This window comes from Syngnathoides biaculeatus, chromosome 4, assembly GCF_019802595.1.
Source record: "Syngnathoides biaculeatus isolate LvHL_M chromosome 4, ASM1980259v1, whole genome shotgun sequence".
Taxonomy (NCBI): Eukaryota; Metazoa; Chordata; class Actinopteri; order Syngnathiformes; family Syngnathidae; genus Syngnathoides; species Syngnathoides biaculeatus.
This window is the reverse complement of record NC_084643.1, coordinates 1,542,892-1,562,509: the sequence shown is the minus strand read 5'-3', so window position 1 is coordinate 1,562,509 and position 19,618 is coordinate 1,542,892. Positions and strand designations below refer to the sequence as shown.

The 19,618-nt window shown below is 45.7% G+C and overlaps 1 protein-coding gene and 1 long non-coding RNA gene across 3 annotated transcripts in view; one reads left to right on the top strand and one right to left on the bottom strand.

Annotated features, from left to right (window-relative positions):
- Positions 1-18,203, top strand: part of si:dkeyp-14d3.1 (transmembrane protein 132C) — a 144,336-nt gene extending 126,133 nt beyond the window's left edge. The window contains exons 6-9 of the mRNA XM_061816667.1: positions 3,308-3,516; positions 9,353-9,626; positions 12,445-12,636; positions 16,615-18,203. Of these exons, the coding sequence (XP_061672651.1) occupies positions 3,308-3,516; positions 9,353-9,626; positions 12,445-12,636; positions 16,615-17,766 (1,827 nt within the window). The 3' untranslated portion in view covers positions 17,767-18,203. The remainder of the gene's footprint in view (positions 1-3,307; positions 3,517-9,352; positions 9,627-12,444; positions 12,637-16,614) is intronic.
- On the bottom strand, positions 283-12,530 carry LOC133499105 (uncharacterized). Of its 2 annotated transcripts, XR_009794548.1 has the most exons (6): positions 12,113-12,530; positions 8,664-8,746; positions 3,395-3,524; positions 3,193-3,324; positions 851-1,024; positions 283-750 (listed from the first exon to the last, which is right to left on the bottom strand). It is a non-coding gene; the product is annotated as an uncharacterized LOC133499105 (long non-coding RNA). The 2 variants fall into 2 exon arrangements; XR_009794547.1 differs by having other exon boundaries at positions 283-1,024.
- Positions 18,204-19,618: the final 1,415 nt, after the last annotated feature.

The window sequence follows — 19,618 nt, the reverse complement described above, 5'->3', positions numbered from 1 at the left end:
ACGCTTCTTCGAGGACCGGAATGACAGAGATCTAATTCACACGCCACTCGAGGATGACCTAAGGGTTGAGTCGGCAGCTATTTCAATCTGGGTTGTTCTGGTAGATTCATTGATTTGTAAGCGGGAAGGTGAACGTGTGAAATGCTATGTACAAAATGTGTCAGCTTACACGTTTTTCATAATTGTTTTATTTTTAGATTGTTGATGCAGCCGTAGCTGGATGATGATAATTATTACAAACATAAATAAAAGTTCTTTGTTATATCACAAGAAGCTGGCTTTTGAACACGGGAGTTTAGACTTTTTATAGCCATTGTTTATTACAAGATGTTTCAGACGAGACAAGTGAAACTAATATAAAGAAAATGCAGAAGACCAGAAGAGTAACGGTTAGCTTGCCTTCCTCACAATTGAGAGGTTCTTGTTTGAAATCTGTTGACTGTCAATCAAACAGAATCTATGAAGCACTTTTCATACACCGAGGGCGTACCTGTTAAGGTGCTCAAAGCATGTGCTGACCATGTTGGCGTTTTCGCCAACCTTTTTAACCTGCGTCAGGCACAGACCACCATACCAGACCGCCATAAAGCCTCCACCGTCATCCCCGCCCCCAAAAACGTCAGCAGCGGTGATTCTCAATGGCTACCGGCCGCTGGCACTGATGCCTGTGATCCTGAAGCGCTTTGAAAGGCTGATCTCACGGCACACCAGAGCCCGTCTGCCTTCCACTTTGGACCCCCACCGGTTTGCCTTAAGGGGAAACCGATTCACAAAGGTGGCTGTAATCATTGCACTCCACACTGCACTGAGTCATACGAAGCACAGGAGGAACTACGTAGAGTTGGTCTACCTGGAGTCGTGGAGATGCCAGTCCAGAAACTGTCTCACCTGAGCATTTCTGAAACACCATCCTAAAAATTGTGGATGGTACCGCCGTGCTCCGGCTCATCTAAGACGTAGATCAGTCGAAGTACAGAGATGAGGTCACCCAAATGACAGACGGTGCTTATCAAATATCCTGCCACTGGACACAGAACCGAAAGAAATAATGAATAACTTCAAGGAAGGGCAGGGCAGACCCATCGCTGCTTTACATCCGCGGAGACTCCATCAGGTTCCTGGGAGTGCAGCACCCTATTGATGAAGGCGGTGAAGAAAGACCAGCACCGACTGCACTTGCTGAGGGTCCTCAAGGAACTCTGCTCAGATGATCAGTGGCGGTAGTTTGCCCAGCCCTGAGGACATTGACAACTCTGGCTACCTCAGCAGAGCTGCCATCATTATCTGGGACACATCTCGTGTGCGCTAACCATCTGCTTGACCTATTAGGCTGTTCCCCGGATGGGGCTGTGAAACTGGAACTCTGCCACTTGCGACCCATCCAGGGTGTAGTCTGCCTTTTTTCCTGAACGTGAGCGTGAATGGGCATTTGTCTGTATGTTCCCTGTGATTGGCGACCAGTCTGGGGTGCGACCCGCCTCAAGTCAGCTGGAAAAGGATCCAAGTTACCGCACCCTGAATGAAGACTCACTTTTTTTTTTTTTTTTAAAGGATGGATAAATAAGAACATTTTTCTTGGGAATGAAATATTTCGAAATAATAGCTTCCTGAATTTCATTAGATTGCAGTTGAAGATAAATATAGCTTTAGCTGAAGAAAAAAAAATGTTTTTGTGGCAACATGCAGGTTGCCATATTTATATTGGAATGTACAACTCATTGTTTTGTTGTGTGTCAGTGTCGGTTCCAATTTCACCTAGACACATAATATTGTTCAGAAACCTTAGTCCATAGCTTTTGTCTATGTTTTCTGGAATCAATTCCCATCAAAACACATTTCCCGAGTATTACATCTGCCTCAAATATTAATGCATTTTAAGGGATGTTCTTGAATCTTGAAGTCTTCCTAACAGCTGAACACATTGAAATATACGCAATATGCTTCACACGAATCGTCATTGAGCAATAAGTATGTTTCATGAGTTGATTCAACCAATTTACGTATCTCTCTTTATACGTTACTGGGATGTCAGCCCTGACCATGACCTCACCCGTTCATGGGCGGCGTGGCAATTTTTTGCCTTACTGAGATAAAAGTCTCCTAACAGGCCACAATCAAGGAAATAACACTTCTTTTTCATTTCTGGTTAAGTAATATGATAACTTTACTCATTTAATCTCGTCCCAAAATTGGGACGCTCCCCGCGAGAGGGACTTGGGTTTTCTTAGTAGATAGCCCCAAAAACAGAATCATAATCAGATTAAAACACTTAAATATTTTGATATACTGAAGGATATAATGCGTGAAAATCAGGATATCCCAAAAATGAGACGCTGCCCACGAATGGGTTATTAATTATGGTTTTTCTCTGAGGGTTGTTGTGACTGTGAAAACCAGGTAAAATGGGGAAAGGGCATGCATGCAAATATAAAAATAATAAAAGTTTGCTTCCTGGGCAGAAAAAGATGGAAAGATGCTTTGGCAACGTGTCTTGACAAATAACTGTTTTTATATCTCACAGTAGAGGAACACCCATCGAATTCAAGTCATACAAAGTTGCTATTTGATAGGCTCAATGAGGCGGGCCTGAGAGTCCCCCACCCACTGTCCGAGAAACAAGCAATATCTGTTTATACCTCTATTATTTACCTCTCAAAGAGTGCATGCTTTTTTTCTTGATAACCCTCTTGAGACTTTTTGCATTATTTGTTTGTAGCGCCTGCTGCTGCTGCTGCTGTACCATAAAGCTTTAAAAGAGACACAGAAGGGAAGGGGGAGGGGGAGGGGGGGGGTTGTTGCGGGCATCCTTTAAACTCTGCCACAAGTTAAAAAGAAGCAAAAGATAGAGTTCAAAGACAAACACGGCAAAAGAGTTGCGTCTTTCTATAGCGCAAAATTGGCCCGCCCGTCCTTTTTCGTAAGGCAATTTATGAAACAGATGGCTTTGAGTTTGGTCATTTCATCAAGTGCTCTCCTTTTCCCCATTTCCCCATCTGTTGGTTTCCTCTTTTAGCCATAAGAAAAATTTCAACAGAAACGTCTTCTTTTATTCTCGAGGTTCAAAGATATCCTTGCTGCCGTTTTTTATTTCTTTTTTTTTTTTTGTTAGGAGTGGGGTGGATCGAGGACTTTTCATCTTGTTCGAAGTACAGGTAGTTAAGTTACTAAAATATCAGGAGTGTAAAGTCTTACATTCAACGTGGAGGGCGGAATGACGGCACTGTTGGGTGTAGCCTCATTCGCTGCCGTGCAAAAGCTGACCTTGACGACCGTCGCCCTTCTCCCACCCGCTCGTCTTCCTCCGCAGGTGTCGGAGAGGTGCGACTACGTTTTCGTGAATGGCAAAGAGATGAAGGGCAAAGTGAAGATGGCGGTGAACTTTACCTACGCCCACCTGAGTGCTCAGCTGGAGCTCGACGTGTGGATCCCTCGGCTTCCCCTCCAAATTGAAGTGTCTGACACGGAGTTGAGCCAGATCAAAGGGTGGCGGGTGCCCGTCGCGGCCAGCAGTCCCAGGTAAAGTGCTGCAAGAGGCTCTTATTAAGTGACATTAGTCTCTCCCGGGCCCCCCAACCCTTTGAACACACTTGATGGGTTGTCCCTTATAGCTTACGAACTGGACCACATCACTGGACCACTTGTCTTAATATTCAAAACCATTTTTGATCTAACTAAAACGTGTCAATCTTCAAAATTTAGGATTGCCCAGTCATAATTACAACAACGCTTTTTGCAAACTGTCAAAAAAATGATTGTGAAAGGATATCTGATGCTAAGGGTTCGCAAATCTCCATGGATTCTGATCGTTCTCACAGCCTTGCTGTGCCTGTTTGCCAATTTGGCAAACTGTTTTTTGAAATTTGTGGCTAATCGAGGATGTCTCCGTGAAAAGATGTGCCCAGCACAGTGACAGTTTGGTGGTAGGAAGTTGTTGTAAATTTTCACCTGCTTGGACTATCTTGATGCAAGGTCGACGGCTGGTCTAATGCAATTTATGTGAATTTGATCAGGCACACAGATACTGAAGTGCACCAATGGATTTAAGTCATTCATTCTTATTCTGTATTTAATTCTCTGTTCTACATTTATTAAGGGGCGGCTGGAAAGCGTTGGCCTCGCGGTTCTGAGGACCTGGGTTCAATCCCAGCCCTCCCTGTGTGGAATTTCCATGTTCTCCCGGTGCCTGTGTGGGTTTCCTCCGGGTAATCCGGTTTCCTCCCACATCCCAAAAACATGCAACATTAATTGGACACTAAATTGCCCGTAGGTGTGATTGTGAGTGTGGCTGTTTGTCTCGATGTGCCCTGCGAGTGGCTGGCAACCAGTTCAGGGTTTACCCTTCCTCCTGCCCGTTGACAGCTGGGATAGGCTCCAGCACTCTCGTGACCCCTGTGAGGATAAGCGGCTATGAAAATGGATGGATGGATATTTATTCAGCGAAGTGACAATGCTCCACTCATACACAGATTGCTGCGATAATCCTCTACTACACAGACGTGTCTCCGCCGAGACTGTCATTGCGCCACGTTTAAAGGGAACGAGAGGAGCCGCTTTGATTGGCTTAGAACGAATACAGCCGTGAACAGACGCACCCCGACTCTCGGAATCGCCCGGCTGCCCTCACCTATAAAATCAGCAGCAAGGGCATCAGGACGCATGAATAAATAGCAAAGGCAGGCAGTAAAAAAAGAAAAAGAACTTGATGCTGGTGTCTGGTGTCACTCGAATTCAAAAGGCAAACCACGGGGCGGGGGTGGCACCAACACGCGCTCATCACACCACTGCAAAGTTGCAGATACCCACAATCTGAAGAACAAAGGTGCCCTAGAACATCACTCATTTCAGTGTACCTTGATGGGGGAATAGAAAAGACTTCAAAAAGAACAGCGTCCATAGTAAATGTAAAACTCAGAGATCACACAAGATCTTTTTTAGCAGGATTCATTAGGCGGATCAGCAATGATCACGTTTCGCATGACAATTGGTGTAAAGCCACACTGCTCAGCCAAAAGCATTTTGTCACTCCGCCAACAGGAAGTGAAGAAAATAGTTACTTTTACGTCAAATAGCTTTCATTTTTCAGCACCTTTTCCTAGGTTGGACCTTGGAAGTTCCAAATTAGATATAGCTCATGTCATAACATTAAGAATGTAACAATAAATGTGAATTCTGTCTGTCACTTTAGGGCACAAGAGTAAAACTGAGTCAAAATGATATCTGTGTCTGATCTTTCTTTCTGTCCGCGATTCACAAATTCCAATCAGTTTTACCCACTTCACATCATCTGTGACACTTTTCTTTACTTTGTCTCTGTGGCTAATTCCTGAAATGTTATCAGAACTGTTCTTCTATGCCTTCCAGTCTTATGTAACATTCATATCCATAATTGTCCTCTGAGCAAAAACAAGCTTAATTTTCCGACTGTAACGATGGCCTTTATTACTGCCGCTATATCAAGTGTTGTGAGAATTATGCTGTTCCAGGTGTGTATGAAGTAATGACGAGCGCCGTCCCTCGCCACCTTCAGGCGCGCCGATACTTCCAGACCGATCCGAAAATGGCTGAGCTGTGCAATACAGCGTGTCATTACAGCCGGCTTAAGGTGGCCGTCATTGCACCTCTCAGCCGTCAGCTGGCCAGAACATTATTAGAGCTGTATCGAGGTCAGATAGCTCCCCGGGGTTCTCATCACCGGCAGCATCTGCCAACACCTCGACTCCGGAGCTGATGAATTACATCAATTGACGGAAAGCAGACGCTTATACTTGCCGTAATTACTTTTGGAAAAAAGTTGAACTTGGAGTCACCGGTGTGCTAATTACTTGTGCCGTCTTCTAGTGACAAAAGTCGAGGGCTGGCAACGGGTCCCGGGTGTACCCCCGCCTCCCGCCCAAAGTCAGCCGGGATAGCCTCCGGCTCACCCGCTACCGTAATGAGGCCGAGCGCTGTAGTGAACGGACGCAGTGAAGAAAGTAAAGAATTCCCCGAGGTGTGCTGGATGACTTTATCGGGAGGGACAGCCGGGCTGGCTTGTAATTGTTGATGCCAACGTAACTGCTTGTTTTCTTTGTCCTTTCCCTGTTTTGGTTTATCAGGGGGTAACAGACATGACCTTTTAAAGTCGCACTCTGTCACTCGGAGAGAAACGCCGATGGTCCATTTTGCACAATCCTATGAGGAAGTGAGCCAAAGAGCTCCGATGCTAATCGGAGGCAACTTATTCTCTGGGCCGGGCTGGCGACGTTGCGGCTGCGCTGAAGGGAAACCAGACGGCGTTAGTTGCATTTTTTTTTTTTTTTTGCGAAAGCTCTCCTCTCTCTCAGTTTATGACTGGCACTGGGTGTACGCCTCACCCCTTCCCTCCCTAATCCCCGTCAAAATGGAGACACGATAAGCCCTCGCAGAAGACAAACTTGTGTAGGAGTGGCGCTCGGCATAACTCTTCTTCCCCAAAAACTATATTAAGCTTCTTTTGCTTCCTTTATACCATTAAGATTATCTGCATCTTGTGGTTTTTCTAATTTAGATCTTGTCTTCACATCTCATCTTTTGATTTCTTAAGAATAAAAAAGAGTTGCATTTTAATCAAATTCAATTCAAACAAAAATGCGCGCCCACTAGAATAACAATTGCCAAGTGGAGACCCCTTCGAGTGTATACAAAGATTGTTCAGGATCACACGCCCTTCAAAATAAAAATTCAAGCGTGCGAATTGAATTGCTGAACCAAAACAGACCTGAAACTCGTCCTGGAAGTCAAAAGTGGAAAAATGCTGCTCTCTGGACCCATCATTCGGTCTTCTATTCGAGTGTAACTTCTCCATTCGATGAAATCTAAAATGGAGGCTACTGCAGTTTCCCCTTTTATTGGCTCATAATAATGTTGACAGAATAAATGGATAGAAATTAATCACAACTAACGAGACAATACAGTTTGTTAGGGTAAAGTTGAATTTAGCTAGCTGGTGTGGTAAATCGGTGACGGGGGGAAGAAAACGTTGCAGTTGAAAAACAATGTGATGTAATGAGAAGAGAAAAACAAACTATAGCCCTTCCTCAGAAATTAGGAACTGTATTCCTTTTTATGTGAGGAAAAAGACATAAAAGTCATGAGTAGGGGAGTTAGCGTTCATAAATATGCAAAAAAAAAAAAAAAAAAAAAAGGCCTTGCCTGCTCAGAGATAACGGATCTGCTATTTTCAGCCAAAGCAACAAGCATTTTTAATTTAGTGTTGGAAATTGCGACCGTGGGACAAGTTTGAAGTGTTTTTGCAAAGAGGAAACAGCTGCTCTGTAAACCAATTTAGTGCAGCGGCACCTGGCCGCCGTGCATTTCTTCTTTTGCTCGATATTGCGCTGATAGTTTCATTGGTACTGCAGCGTGAATCCCAATTTATGGCATAATAATGAAAAGCAAATCAGCCTTGCTCTCCTACTCCAGGTAGCTTTGGCAACGTCTGCTTAAAGATGAGGTAAAAATTGACTCATGATTGGGGGTTTGGTAAATTTCAAAGCACTTGATCTCAATACTATCCCAAAATGTAACTCAGAATTGTGCGGCCTCTATAATGGGTGACCCGTTGTTCTGGAGCTAAAGCGGATGCAAAATGATTTCTACTCTCGATCATCCATGCACCCAAACATATCTTAAACTCGAAATCTCACAAAGGTTCTCAGAGTGGACATTACCACACCAAAAAAGCCAGTTCAGGGCGTTGGATACCCCCCCCAACCCCCCGCATTTTATGATAACGTCAGTATCGATAAAGGATGAAATAATGACAACAAAAAAATGGTGGGACTATTTGACCTCGGAAATGAATGACAAAGCAGTTTTGTGATTACAAGGATCCACAATTGACTGAAGACCGGCGACAGCCGTTGTCCTCCCACATCTGTCTTTTATGAAAAGATCAAGGCTCGAAAATCAAACGATAAATGTCAGTGACGCTAAGAGTAGGTGAAGGAGCGATGCTGAGGGAGGATAATGTTATGCGCGCCGCATTGATCCTCCCACCGTTTTGAAAATCATCATCTTCATCATCACGGTGTTAGTTTGCCTACTTTGCCTGAACACTTGTCCGTTAAGATGTGTCAAATTTTTTCTATAGCATCAAACAAAGCGATATTTTTCAATGTCGCTGTTATGACCAAGTGAATTTTTAATCACCTCGGCATGCCAGGGTCTGCGCCCATCTGAGGCCGATACCTTGTCCGAGTAGAACCTTATTCCATCCCGACTTCAATGGTCACCACAGTCCCGGGAGTCCCTTGTCCGCCATTTTGAGCGTCTGAAGCAAGTTAGCGTCTATGTCAACAAAGCGAGCAAGCCCCTTTCGTCCGATCATAATGGGCCACACATGCCTAGTTTGGAGCTGTACTAACCGCGTACTAATCTGGGCAAACAAAGAGGTAATATTTTGATGTCAGGGAAGTAAAACTTAGCGACTGTCAACAGAAAGACGGAGTTTATGGTTGTCGAGGATCAACCGAGCCGGATTTCGTCCTGATCCAACAAATAGACGCTATAAAGTTTGCTCGGATAATTTCGTAACACGTAACGTTTTCAATTAAATACTTGAGGCAACAAGGAATGACTAAAGAAGAATTCTTTATTCTAAAGACTTAAAGACTTTAAGAGGAAAAAACAAAAAATCGACTTACATTTTTAACTGCTGAGGCCAGTAAACAGTCAGATCTCTCTTCTATAACTGTCTCGGTATCCCGTAATTTTACTGAAGCCTCGACTGCAAAAAGAAGGACAGCCACGTGTGAACAGAGTTCTCCAACACCGTCCATACAAGTATAATGACCGCAGAGAATGCAGTCATCTTTTTGGGATATGATCCAGGGAAGTAGTAGTGGATCGGTAGACCTCTGAGAATGTCTTACTCGAGCCCCCATTACACACTGATTTGCGATCACCCGTTGCCGTACATCTTGAACCCACCCACTTACAGAGTCATTGTAGGCTTGTAAGAGTTTAGTTCATTAAGGGTATATGTGCTCACACAATTGACGAGATAATTAACGATATCGGATATGTAACGTCAGGGTAGCCTTCCACATTGTCACTCCAGTCGCTTGCTTGGAATTCATATGGATCTTTGCCGCCGATGTCCTTCGATTTCTCCAAGTATCTGAGTCTGCTTAAAGCATCAAACGTGTTTTTGTCCGCTACGTTTGCTTTAAACGATGTCATAACTTTCACATCAAATGGAAAAATTAACAACAGAAAAAACTTCACGCTTCACCATTCACCTACGTTCTCTGAACTCCAAGACACACAGTATGGCCTCCCTCGCAAGGCATGATGGGTAATCGGAAACCGAGTCTCGTTTTGTAATTGCCAGGTCCACACGGGACAGTGAGGATGATGACGATGAAGAAAGACGAGGACGAGGCTGCGTCCTCCAGTACCAGCACGCCATGGTCAGAGTCCTAACGCAGTTCGTGGCCGAATCCGCCGATCCCAGGAGCCAGAGAGGCTACATGTTGGGTAGCGATTGGCAGGTGGACATCACGGAGTTAGTGTGGGAATTTCTCAACGTGGACAACCCTCAGATCGCAAAGCTACTGGACAGACGCATGCTTGTGGGACGCGGCGTGGGGATGACCACGATCCAGGTAGGTAGGTCGTGCGCTAGCATGAAATAATAAATACACATTTTTATCAAATAAAGTGCACATTCGCTTATTCCACTTGCTTAATCATATGCAAAACGGTGGGGTGCTTAAAACCAGGACGGTTTCATGTCAATAATTCTACTTTCTCATGACAATCCGTGCCAAAGTTGGGTTGCACTTTCCATCAGTATTGTCTGACTACTGCCCTGCGCTGCGCTCAAGCGAGCTACACTTCCATGCAATCTGTCCTCCCGCTAGTTATTAATAATTGCTACCTTGCTCACAGCACCAGCGTGAGTACGTCCTGACTGTCGACTTTTTTCACTTCGCATTTATCTCCGAGCAGTAATGGACTAAACTGCAGAGACAACACATTAGCAGTCTCGCTCTGTCCCATTATTGTCTGTTGTCTATGTGGCGCAACATACAATGTTAAAAGTGACAATTCAGTTTAGTTAGCTGGAGGAACGACATACGAATGAACAGAATTGCCTTGATTTATTTAATTAAGGTGAAGTCTCGAGTTTATGCGACCACATAGAACACTGCCATACACCAGTACAGGCAACGTTGTTGGATTTTTTCTGGGGTTCTGTCAAAGGGCTGAGCTGCCCACAAAAGCGAGATCTGACCAAAATACTGTCGGACATAGACAGAGATTAGTCAAAACTGCTTAGAGAGAACAACATAAAGAGGTCTGCAAGCTGCAAATTTTTAGTGTGAGCGGAAACGGAACTGGGCCATTATTGTTTGCAAACCCATCAACTGATTGGAGTCCCCAAAAAGGGGGGAATTACAGGTGTGCGTTCAGAACGACGCTTGGGGTGCACTCTGCTCCACGTTGGATCGTTCGGAAACTCAGAGTGTTGTTGGGCTGTGATGTTTAGTTCATCAGAGCGCCAGAAGAGAAGAGTTAGGGGCAGTTGGGGTGTTACCTTAGGTTACCAGCAGGAACTGATAATTGCCTAAAATGGCCACCACCTGAGAATACTGGATATTGAAGAACTATTCAGTTTTACCAAATCCACTCTTTTGAGTATTTGAGATGGAAAAATATTTTAATGGGGCGTCAGGAATTCCTCGAGTTTATCTACGTCGCTAGCGAAAATGTCCACGCGCCTCTCCGATCCTGAGGGAGCAATGTTGACTCTCACAAGACGGAAGCAACCAATCAGAGGAAAAGAAAGGTGGTCTGATCCTAATTAGGACTAAGCGGATACAAAACTGGGTCAAACAGAGGTAGCTGTCAGAGGGCCTTTTCTGGACACTTATGATAAAACCAAGATATTAGTTATTCGATGAAATTGAAATGATTTTCCTTCGCTGGGTGTCCGGGATCTCCCTTAGAGATAGGGTGAGAAGCTTGGTCATCTGGGAGGGGCTCAGTGTCGAGCCGCTACTCCACCGCATTGAGAGGAGCCAGGTGGCTGGGGCATCTGATCCGGATGCCTCCTGGACAGCTCCCTGGTGAGGTGTTCCGGACATGTCCCACCGGAAAGAGACCCCGAGGATGACCCAGGCCACGCTGGAGAGACTACGTCTCTCGGCTGGCCTGGGAATGCCTCGGGATCCCTCCAGAAGAGCTGGAAGAAGTGGCTGGGGGAAGGGAAGTCTGGGTATCCCTGCCGAAGCTACTTCCCCCACGACCCGACCCGGAAAAGTGGTAGATAATGGATGGATGGATGGATGGATGATGAAATTGACATTTTTATACCAAGATGACGCCCTGTGGCGACCCCTAAAGAGTCACTCTCTGGTTATCTAAATAGCAAAAATTTGGGACCTGAAATTCTTATTTAACAGACGCACTATTAACCAGAATACCGTGTTTTGATTAGCGGTGGCGCGTAGAGTACAGTACTGCGTATTCTTGAAAAAAGTGGGTAGACTTCCACTTCAATTGAACTGCTCATCACCGTATTCATTACATCAGCAGTTTTTCTCAGGTTTTTCTCAGACTCACGCAGACTGACGCAATCCTTGTCGTCCTCCCACTTCGATGGGAAATGTGTCACATCTCCAAACCGAACGTATGTGCCTCCTTGTTTGTGAACTTTGTTCCACTTTCGACAAGGCAAACACAAATGAGCATGATGAGTTGACGGCAGGGTTGCCTTTGTCGCGCACCTCCCTCCGCCTGACAGACGAGCAGCCTTTCATGTGGATACGCGTGGAGGAAATAAAGGTAACGCTTCAGTCACACGACATTCATCTTAAACAAAGTGTGACTCCTTGTCTCTGATTTGAGGGTTAAAGTGTGTTTCTTCTCTGGATTACAAGTATGAATCAAAGAAATTGATTCCTACCTGCAGGAGGTTTTTGGGGGTCAGGCGGCAGCCAAGCAGAGTTGTTGTTTGATCTACGCAGCTCGAGAGAGCGGATGGAATAAAAAGTAGTTTTGGGGTATCATTTCGGATTTCGCACCGAGACATTTATGTGAGATGAAACACTTGGTGAGACGTTTTCTTAAATCACCCGTAACTCACACTAATCTGCTGTTTTTCGCTGCCAAGTGCCCGTTGACGTGACGCTGGTGCCTTCCGTTGCGAGGAATCGCGTGTCAGTCAAACGGCGGCTTATTTCTGTTTGGATTTTCTGTCGATGAAGTTTTTCTTTGTGTAGTTTCAGTCGTTCTCGCTGATGATTTCTCCAGGGGGAGACCTCCCCCGGCCACAATGTCTGCAAACAGGAAATTAAAAAGATTTCACGAAGAGACTGTAGCGTAGATTGAGACACTACTTTCCGAGGCCACTTTTATGATCCGTATCGAAAAATTAGTTTTTGGCACTTGCTGTACTATGTCTCTGTCTCGGGGTAGGTGCTGTCTCCTTTGTCAGACTCGATCCTGGCCGAGAGGACCATCACGGTGGTGGATGACAAAGTGACCATCACAGAGTTGGGGGTCCAGTTGGTCACGGGACTCTCCATGAGCCTGGAGCTCAGTCCCGGCAGCAACAGAGCCATCGTTGCTACCACCACCGCTCAAGAGGTTCTGCAGACCCCCAAACAGGTCAGGCCAGAACTTTGCAATACAACAGTAAAGGAATGTTTATGCTCATTATGTTTTCATGCTGAAAGGTGAAATTGCTTGTCAGCTTTTGGCCACTATCCTCAAAGTATATCTCACTCACCAAGATGGCATTACAGTGAAGAAAATAAGTATTTGAACACCCTGCTATATTGCAAGCTCTCCCATCTTGGAGGGGTCTGAAATTTTCATCCTAGGCACATGTCCATTGTGAGAGTGATAATCCAGAAATCACAATGTCTGATTTTTTAGCAATTTATTTGTGTGATACAGCAGCAAATAAGTATTTGAACACCTGTCTGTCAGCTAGAATTGTGACCCTGAAAGACCTGTTAGTCCGCCTTTAAAAGTCCACCTCCACTCCATGTATTATTCTGACTCAGATGCACCCCATACAATCAGTAAGACTCAAACTTGTAACATGGCCAAGACCAAAGAGCTGTCCAAAGACATCAGAGACAAAATTGTACAACTCCACACGGCAGGAAAGGGCTATGGAGAAATTGCCAAGCAGCTTGGTGAAAATAGGTCCACTGTTGGAACTGTTAGAAAATGGAAGAAGCTAAACATGACGGTCAATCTCAATCGGAGTGGAGCCCCGTGCAAGATATCACCTCTTTACTTCAGTCAGCGCATTGAAGATGGGTCGTGGCTGGGTCTTTCAACATGACAATGACCCGAAGCACAAAGCCAGGAAAACCAAGGAGTGGCTCCGGAAGAAGCACATCAAGGTTCTGACGTGGCCTAGCCCGTCTCCAGACCTAAACCCAATAGAAAATCTTTGGAAGGAGCTGAAACTCCGTGTTTCTCAGCGACAGGCCAGAAACCTGTCAGATCTAGAGAAGATCTGTGTGGAGGAGTGGGCCCAAATCCCTCCTGCAGTGTGTGCAAACCTGGTGAACAACTACAGGAAATGTTTGACCTCTGTAGTTGCAAACAAAAGCTACTGTACCAAATATTAACATTGGTTTTCTCAATTGGTGTTCAAATACTTATTTTCAGCTATATCACACAAATAAATCATCAAAAAAACCATACATTGTGATTTCTGGATTTTTCTTTTTAGATTTCTTTCACAGTGGACATGCAGCGACGATGGAATTTTCCGACCCCTACGTGATACCTAAGTGGGAGAACTTGCAATATAGCAGGGTGTTCAAATACTTATTTTCTTCACTGTAAGTGTAAAAGACGTTGTATGAAATCAAGTCTCACTTTAAAGCTCTTTTATCCCCCCTTGATAGCGACAAATATTTCACTCCAAAAACAATTTGTGGTTCTTATTTAACGGAACGCGGTGATTATTCAATCGTTTAGTTTAATTAAGCGTGAATCCCACTTAATGGGATTGCAATACATCACGATCTCATGATAAACTAGTGCTGTTCACTAGTGCGGGGGGGAAAAAAAAAACAATTGCCGAGGCATAGAGGTGGGGGAAAAAAAATATGAACATACAAGTGATCCTTCATCATAGCCCTGACAAGTGCACCGGGAGAATTGTGCACCGAGCGCACGCGGGGCACGTGGCTTTCTTGCCCGTTATGCTGCGAGCTGTCTTTTCCCGGGATCGCAAGAAAATGAAAGGGGGAGTCTTGAGTCTGGATTGATTGCCCGTAGTCAACGTCGGCCTTGACGGGAGTCGCCTGTGGGAGATCGCGATACGGATCATCAGATTATTGAATGAACATGAAGATGATGTGAAGTGAGATAATTTTTTTGCCCTCTTTTATGCATGGTTATCTGTCAATATGTGCGAGAAATCCAGTAGTCTGGCTAATTTATGGATTGATGGATGGATGGATGGATGACATTTTCAATTACAGTTCTAGTGACTTACAGATTCACTTCGTTAGAATGTGTGCGAAAAGAGTTTTAACCTAAAATAGCAAAGTTACACAAGTATGTAACCATAAATAATATTAAAAGTAATGCTTCCCTGCCAGTGTCAGTCCAAACTCAGCAAAGTTATCTTTTATTAAACCGCTCATATATCGGATGTTTTTAAATACAGTAAGTAAATCATACTTGAACCTTCATTATAATTGAACAGAATGGTGCTAATATTATAAAAAAAAACAATAAAATTACAAATAAACATCTGAAAAATGTTGTGTTAATTGAGCACAAATGCCACGTCCCTGGTTCGAGACATTGATGAACATCATTCCCGATGATATTTTATGAGTGTTTTGCAAAAGTCAAGGGTTGTTGCTTTCTATGAGTTTGTCCCGCACGCGCCCCAACCCGCGTTGAGCGAAGACCTGAAAGTGACAGCGTGACCGAATCCGTTTCCTCGGGCGGCTAATAGAAGCAGCGGCTTAATCTGAGCGCGTGCAATTGCAACAGCACAGTCTCTGTACCCAAATATGATTTCTATCCCCAACGTGGCCCTCAAATCATATTCCGCTTCCCCTTCTCATTTCCCCGAGCTAGCGTCGTTGAAGCCGCTTTGATCTTGTTGTCAAACCTCGTCTCTGAACTGCTACTTCATGTTTCTTGCCACTCGGTGCCTTCAGTTCAGAGAAAATGGAAAGATCACATCGCTGTGTGCAAAGTCTTCTGGTTTGAAGTCGAAATGAAAGCAACTTCAATTGCTGTTGTTTTGTCTGTTGTTTTCCACACAACAGCGTCATGCAACAAAAAAATAATTTGCCGTTGGATCACCGCAATAGGTTTGCACTGAACTAACAACACGATTGTGAGGAACCAAGAAAAGGTGAATAAAACCAACATAGTCGTCGTCAGGGTCCACGTGGTCACCAAAGTCAGGGAAAATTCAATATACACTGCATGGATGTACAGTATTTGAAAACTGATTGTTTTGTTTTCCATGTACAACTGGTGCTACCTATAGCACACTTTAAAGGTCAAGCGTCATCTCTATAAACATTCTAAAATAGATATTGTAATGAAAAATACATATAACATTATTCACTTCAATGTCTATATGAAAAAATAAACATGAGCGGAGAGCACGGCATCCTTGCGCAAAGTTGCGGAACTGTCATTCGACGACATCCAAGTGGTCGTCATATTGGCTGCATCTCCTGCCCGTGACATCACGCCGGACATTTGCCATTGAAAACACGCGGTGGACCCTACCATGGGAGACAAACACGCCCCTTCTGACACGGAAGCTCTTTTCGAAAAGGAGAACACCACACAACTGAGTGAAGTTACCGGGACTATTGTTTCGAGCCTTATTCAGATGATATGCGATCACGGCCAAACCGCCTCCCCGTCCGATCGACTTCCGTGGCAGAGATAAGCCATCGCGGCCTGGCTCTACGACGAGCCACCCCGACCTACAAGGCCGGCGGTCGAGGTGGCTCGTCGCAGCCGGCCGGGGTGGCTCATTTTCGGCGCCGAGGTAGCTTATCATGGCGCCGAGCCGGGCCGCCTTACAGCGTTTGTTCATTGCCGCACACAACAAATCTTGCAAACTTATGAAGGGTAAATTCATCCTCCCGAGTTTTCAAGCAATGTCCAGCAATGCAACGAGCCGGCATTTTGGCTAACACGAAGAAACAACGAGCTACCTTCCCGGAGGTAAAACTAATAGAAACAAACAAGTCCACATTGGGGCGGTCCTGCCATGTACGTCACTTCCTGCTTCCTCTCGAAAACAAATCCTTCTAGAGGATTTTCATGGCGGGAGTTAAAAAAAGCCACATACGTCAAAATCATGTTTTGTGGTGAAAAAAACGGACGGGTCCATGTCAGCTGCCGTTTTTTCATTAATAACGTACTAAAAATCATGCATTTCAGATTAAAAATCTTTGCTTTAACTAATCCTGAAAAAGTCGAGCTTGTGTTTGGGCTAAACAATACTGAACGTGTTAATAAGACACTGAAAAGTAATTTCTGCCCAGTTTGTGAAGTGAAGGTGGTCGTTGCAGTTTGGCACCACAATGTGTCACGTTGTCCGTCTTCACCGTTGTGCTGGTCTTCTCACAGGAGGCCTTGATCAGCGCCTGGTTGCAGTTCAGCGACGGCTCCGTGGCTCCTTTAGACCTGTACAACTCGGATTTCTTCATCCTGACGGCCTCGTCCCTGGATGAGGACGTGGTGACGGTGCAGCAGAACCCGGCGTGGAAATGGCCCGTCGTCGTGACAGAAGCAGAGGGCCAGGGCCTGCTGGTCAGGGTGGAAATGACCGTATGCGAGATTTGCCAGAAGTTCAAACGGCGTAGTGTCCTGGCAGCGGGCAACTGTTACGTCAAGGTGAAGTTCGGTTACGCTGACAGCTCCAGGGGAGGGAGCAATGACTACAGCACCGACGGCGAGGAAATGGAGAACAGAGGAAGGCCGCCCTCTGCCGACAGGATGGGACTGGACAGCAGCTACTACGGCAGCTCGATATCGGACTTGGAGCAAGGGGTGTCGAATGGGGCCACCACCACGGGAAACGCAATCATGCGCAGACCCAACGGGGATAAACTCTCCGGTGATGGGAGAGAGACAATCCCGATCGACTTCGCTGACTTCCCCGCTCAAGTGGACCTGCCCCGTGGGCGCAACATGGAAGATGACCTCGTACAAACCGCCCGTGGTCTCACCGATCTGGAGATCGGCATGTACGCCCTCCTGGGGGTCTTCTGCCTTGCTATCCTGGTGTTTCTTATCAACTGCATCTCCTACACGCTGAAATACCGCCACAAAGAGCTGTCGGTCGAGGGCCAAGAGAACGTGAACCACGCCCACGACTGGGTGTGGCTGGGAAACGAGGCGGAGGCGCCGGAGAGCGAAATCAGCTTGTCGCCGCAGCAGGAGGAGCAGACCTCCACGATCGACTCCAGCAGCGGGCCGGAGGAAGGCGGCCGCCTGTTGAACGGCGGCTCGGCCCAGAAGAACGTTCAGAGCCAAGTGCACCGGGCGGCCGACACGGGCTGCCCGACCAAGGACGGCAAGGGAGAATCGCCCACCACAAAGCGGAAGCGGGTGCACTTCACCACATTCGCCGCCGCGCCCTCCGACGGCGGCTTCGGCACAGTTAGCACGCTCACCCGTTGTCACAATCAGGACATCAAGTGGGTGTGCCAGGACGTGGCGCTCCGAGACTCCGAGGAGCTACGCAATTACATGGAAAGGCTAAACGACAGCACTTGAAAGGAGCCGGCGAAATACACGGACGCGCTCGTAACAACTCACCCTTTTGCCTTTCAGGGGGAAAGTGGCTCAAAACTTTTGCTGGAGAATCAGAACCAACCTGCCAAAGGCTCAATTGTCACATCGCCACAAATGTCACGTGTGACACGCGAGAACGACGTCACGGAATGAGGACTCGGTGGATTGTTTCGTTTAGTTTCCTTCATCGGTCTTTGTTTTACGATTACAGGAGCGGGAACTTTCCCCGTAACGATCTGCTGCCGACAAACCTGTGAAATCCCAATGGCAGAACTGAAAAGAAACCATAGATGTTCAGAATGTTTATGGAGCGGGTTTGTGACACTTTTGAGAAAAAGAAAGGGCAAACGAAACGCGTGCATGCAATTTGGAAAGAAATGTTTTGTTCCTCATCGTGGCCCCAACAAGGCCAAGTGTACAACCCCATATAAAGTACTGTATTGTACCGTTTCTCTGTATATTGTATTTTCATAACATTTAAGGAATATACGACAGTGTCAAGAGTGTGTAGCAGCTTTTTATTGAGTGCGGCGTCTTCAAACATCTCATTTGTCTGGATAACTCTTGCTGTTTCACACGCGGGGGTGAGAGGAGGTGGTGGTGGTTTGAGAACGGCGACCATATTGCGCGTTAATCCTCATGTTAAGAGAATTTTATACGGCGCACTTTAGCCAGACGGCAAGCGCTTTAGACCTTTATTGCCGACCAGTGAAGGAAAAACAGCGGCCATTAAAGCACCCCCGTCCTTAAAAAAAAAAAAAAAAAAATCCGTCCTCACAGGACAGCGAGAGGATTGCGGGGGTTTTTAAACGGCGGGACAACATGGTAATGTGACATTTCTTATGCCGGCCCACAGTTTTGCGAGCTTTGGAGAAAATACCGATAAAGGTCTCGTTAACCTCCGCCGTCGCCAGATGGACGACGCTCGCAAGACGTGAAAGATAAAGAGCTATAATTACAAGCAAGTTTGGACGTGGTGGGTTTTTTTTTCATCATCGTCGCACAAATAATAATCATCTTTCGAAATGTCCCAAACAAAGCCAGCCGTCTGAAAAATTGTATTTTCTCACACTGATCACAGGGTTATCAATTTATGATTGTTTTATTTTATTTTTTTCATTCCCATGTGTGCGTTTATTATTTTCCATCTAGCGAAGAAATGCACCCGTTGTGTGAACCATCGCTGCCGTGTGGCTCAGGTTATTAATCAGCAACACTCGCAATATTATAATTTGGACGAAGGGATACTTAAAATACTTGAACAGCCACAACACACGAACATTGAAAACGTTTTCTTGGCTCTTTTTGCACTTGCTTAATTAGTTCAAGCGCCTTGTTGGCATTCACTTTTCATCTTCAATATTCTTGAAATTATTCCAAAAACAGCACATGGAGCATTTGCTAAAATAACTACAGTATGATATGATAGAGCAACATTTCATATACAAGAAATGTGCTCAAGGGGCTATTTGAGTGTTAAATGAGAATATCAGATAAGGTTTTTTCACCTCCATTTCAAATCCCTCTTGCGTTACATATTTCGGTGTGCGCACGGTGCGACGTTTTATGTTCGCGGGGCCAGGCGGGCACAAAAGTAGCCCCCGTGAGGAGGAGGCGCCGCGTTATGGTCCCAACGCTGAGCCGGCAGCCTGTGAAGGGCGACGGGAGGTCTGGGTGGATTGAAGCGTCGGCCACGAGGGGCATGATGGATGGGGGGGGGGGCCCCCGCTGCAATTAAAGCAGCGCCACCGCCGCTCGCTGCGACCGTCAGGTCAGAATAAAGCATCCCGACGTCTTTAGACCCCTCGAGTTCCGCTTGAAAAATAGACCACTG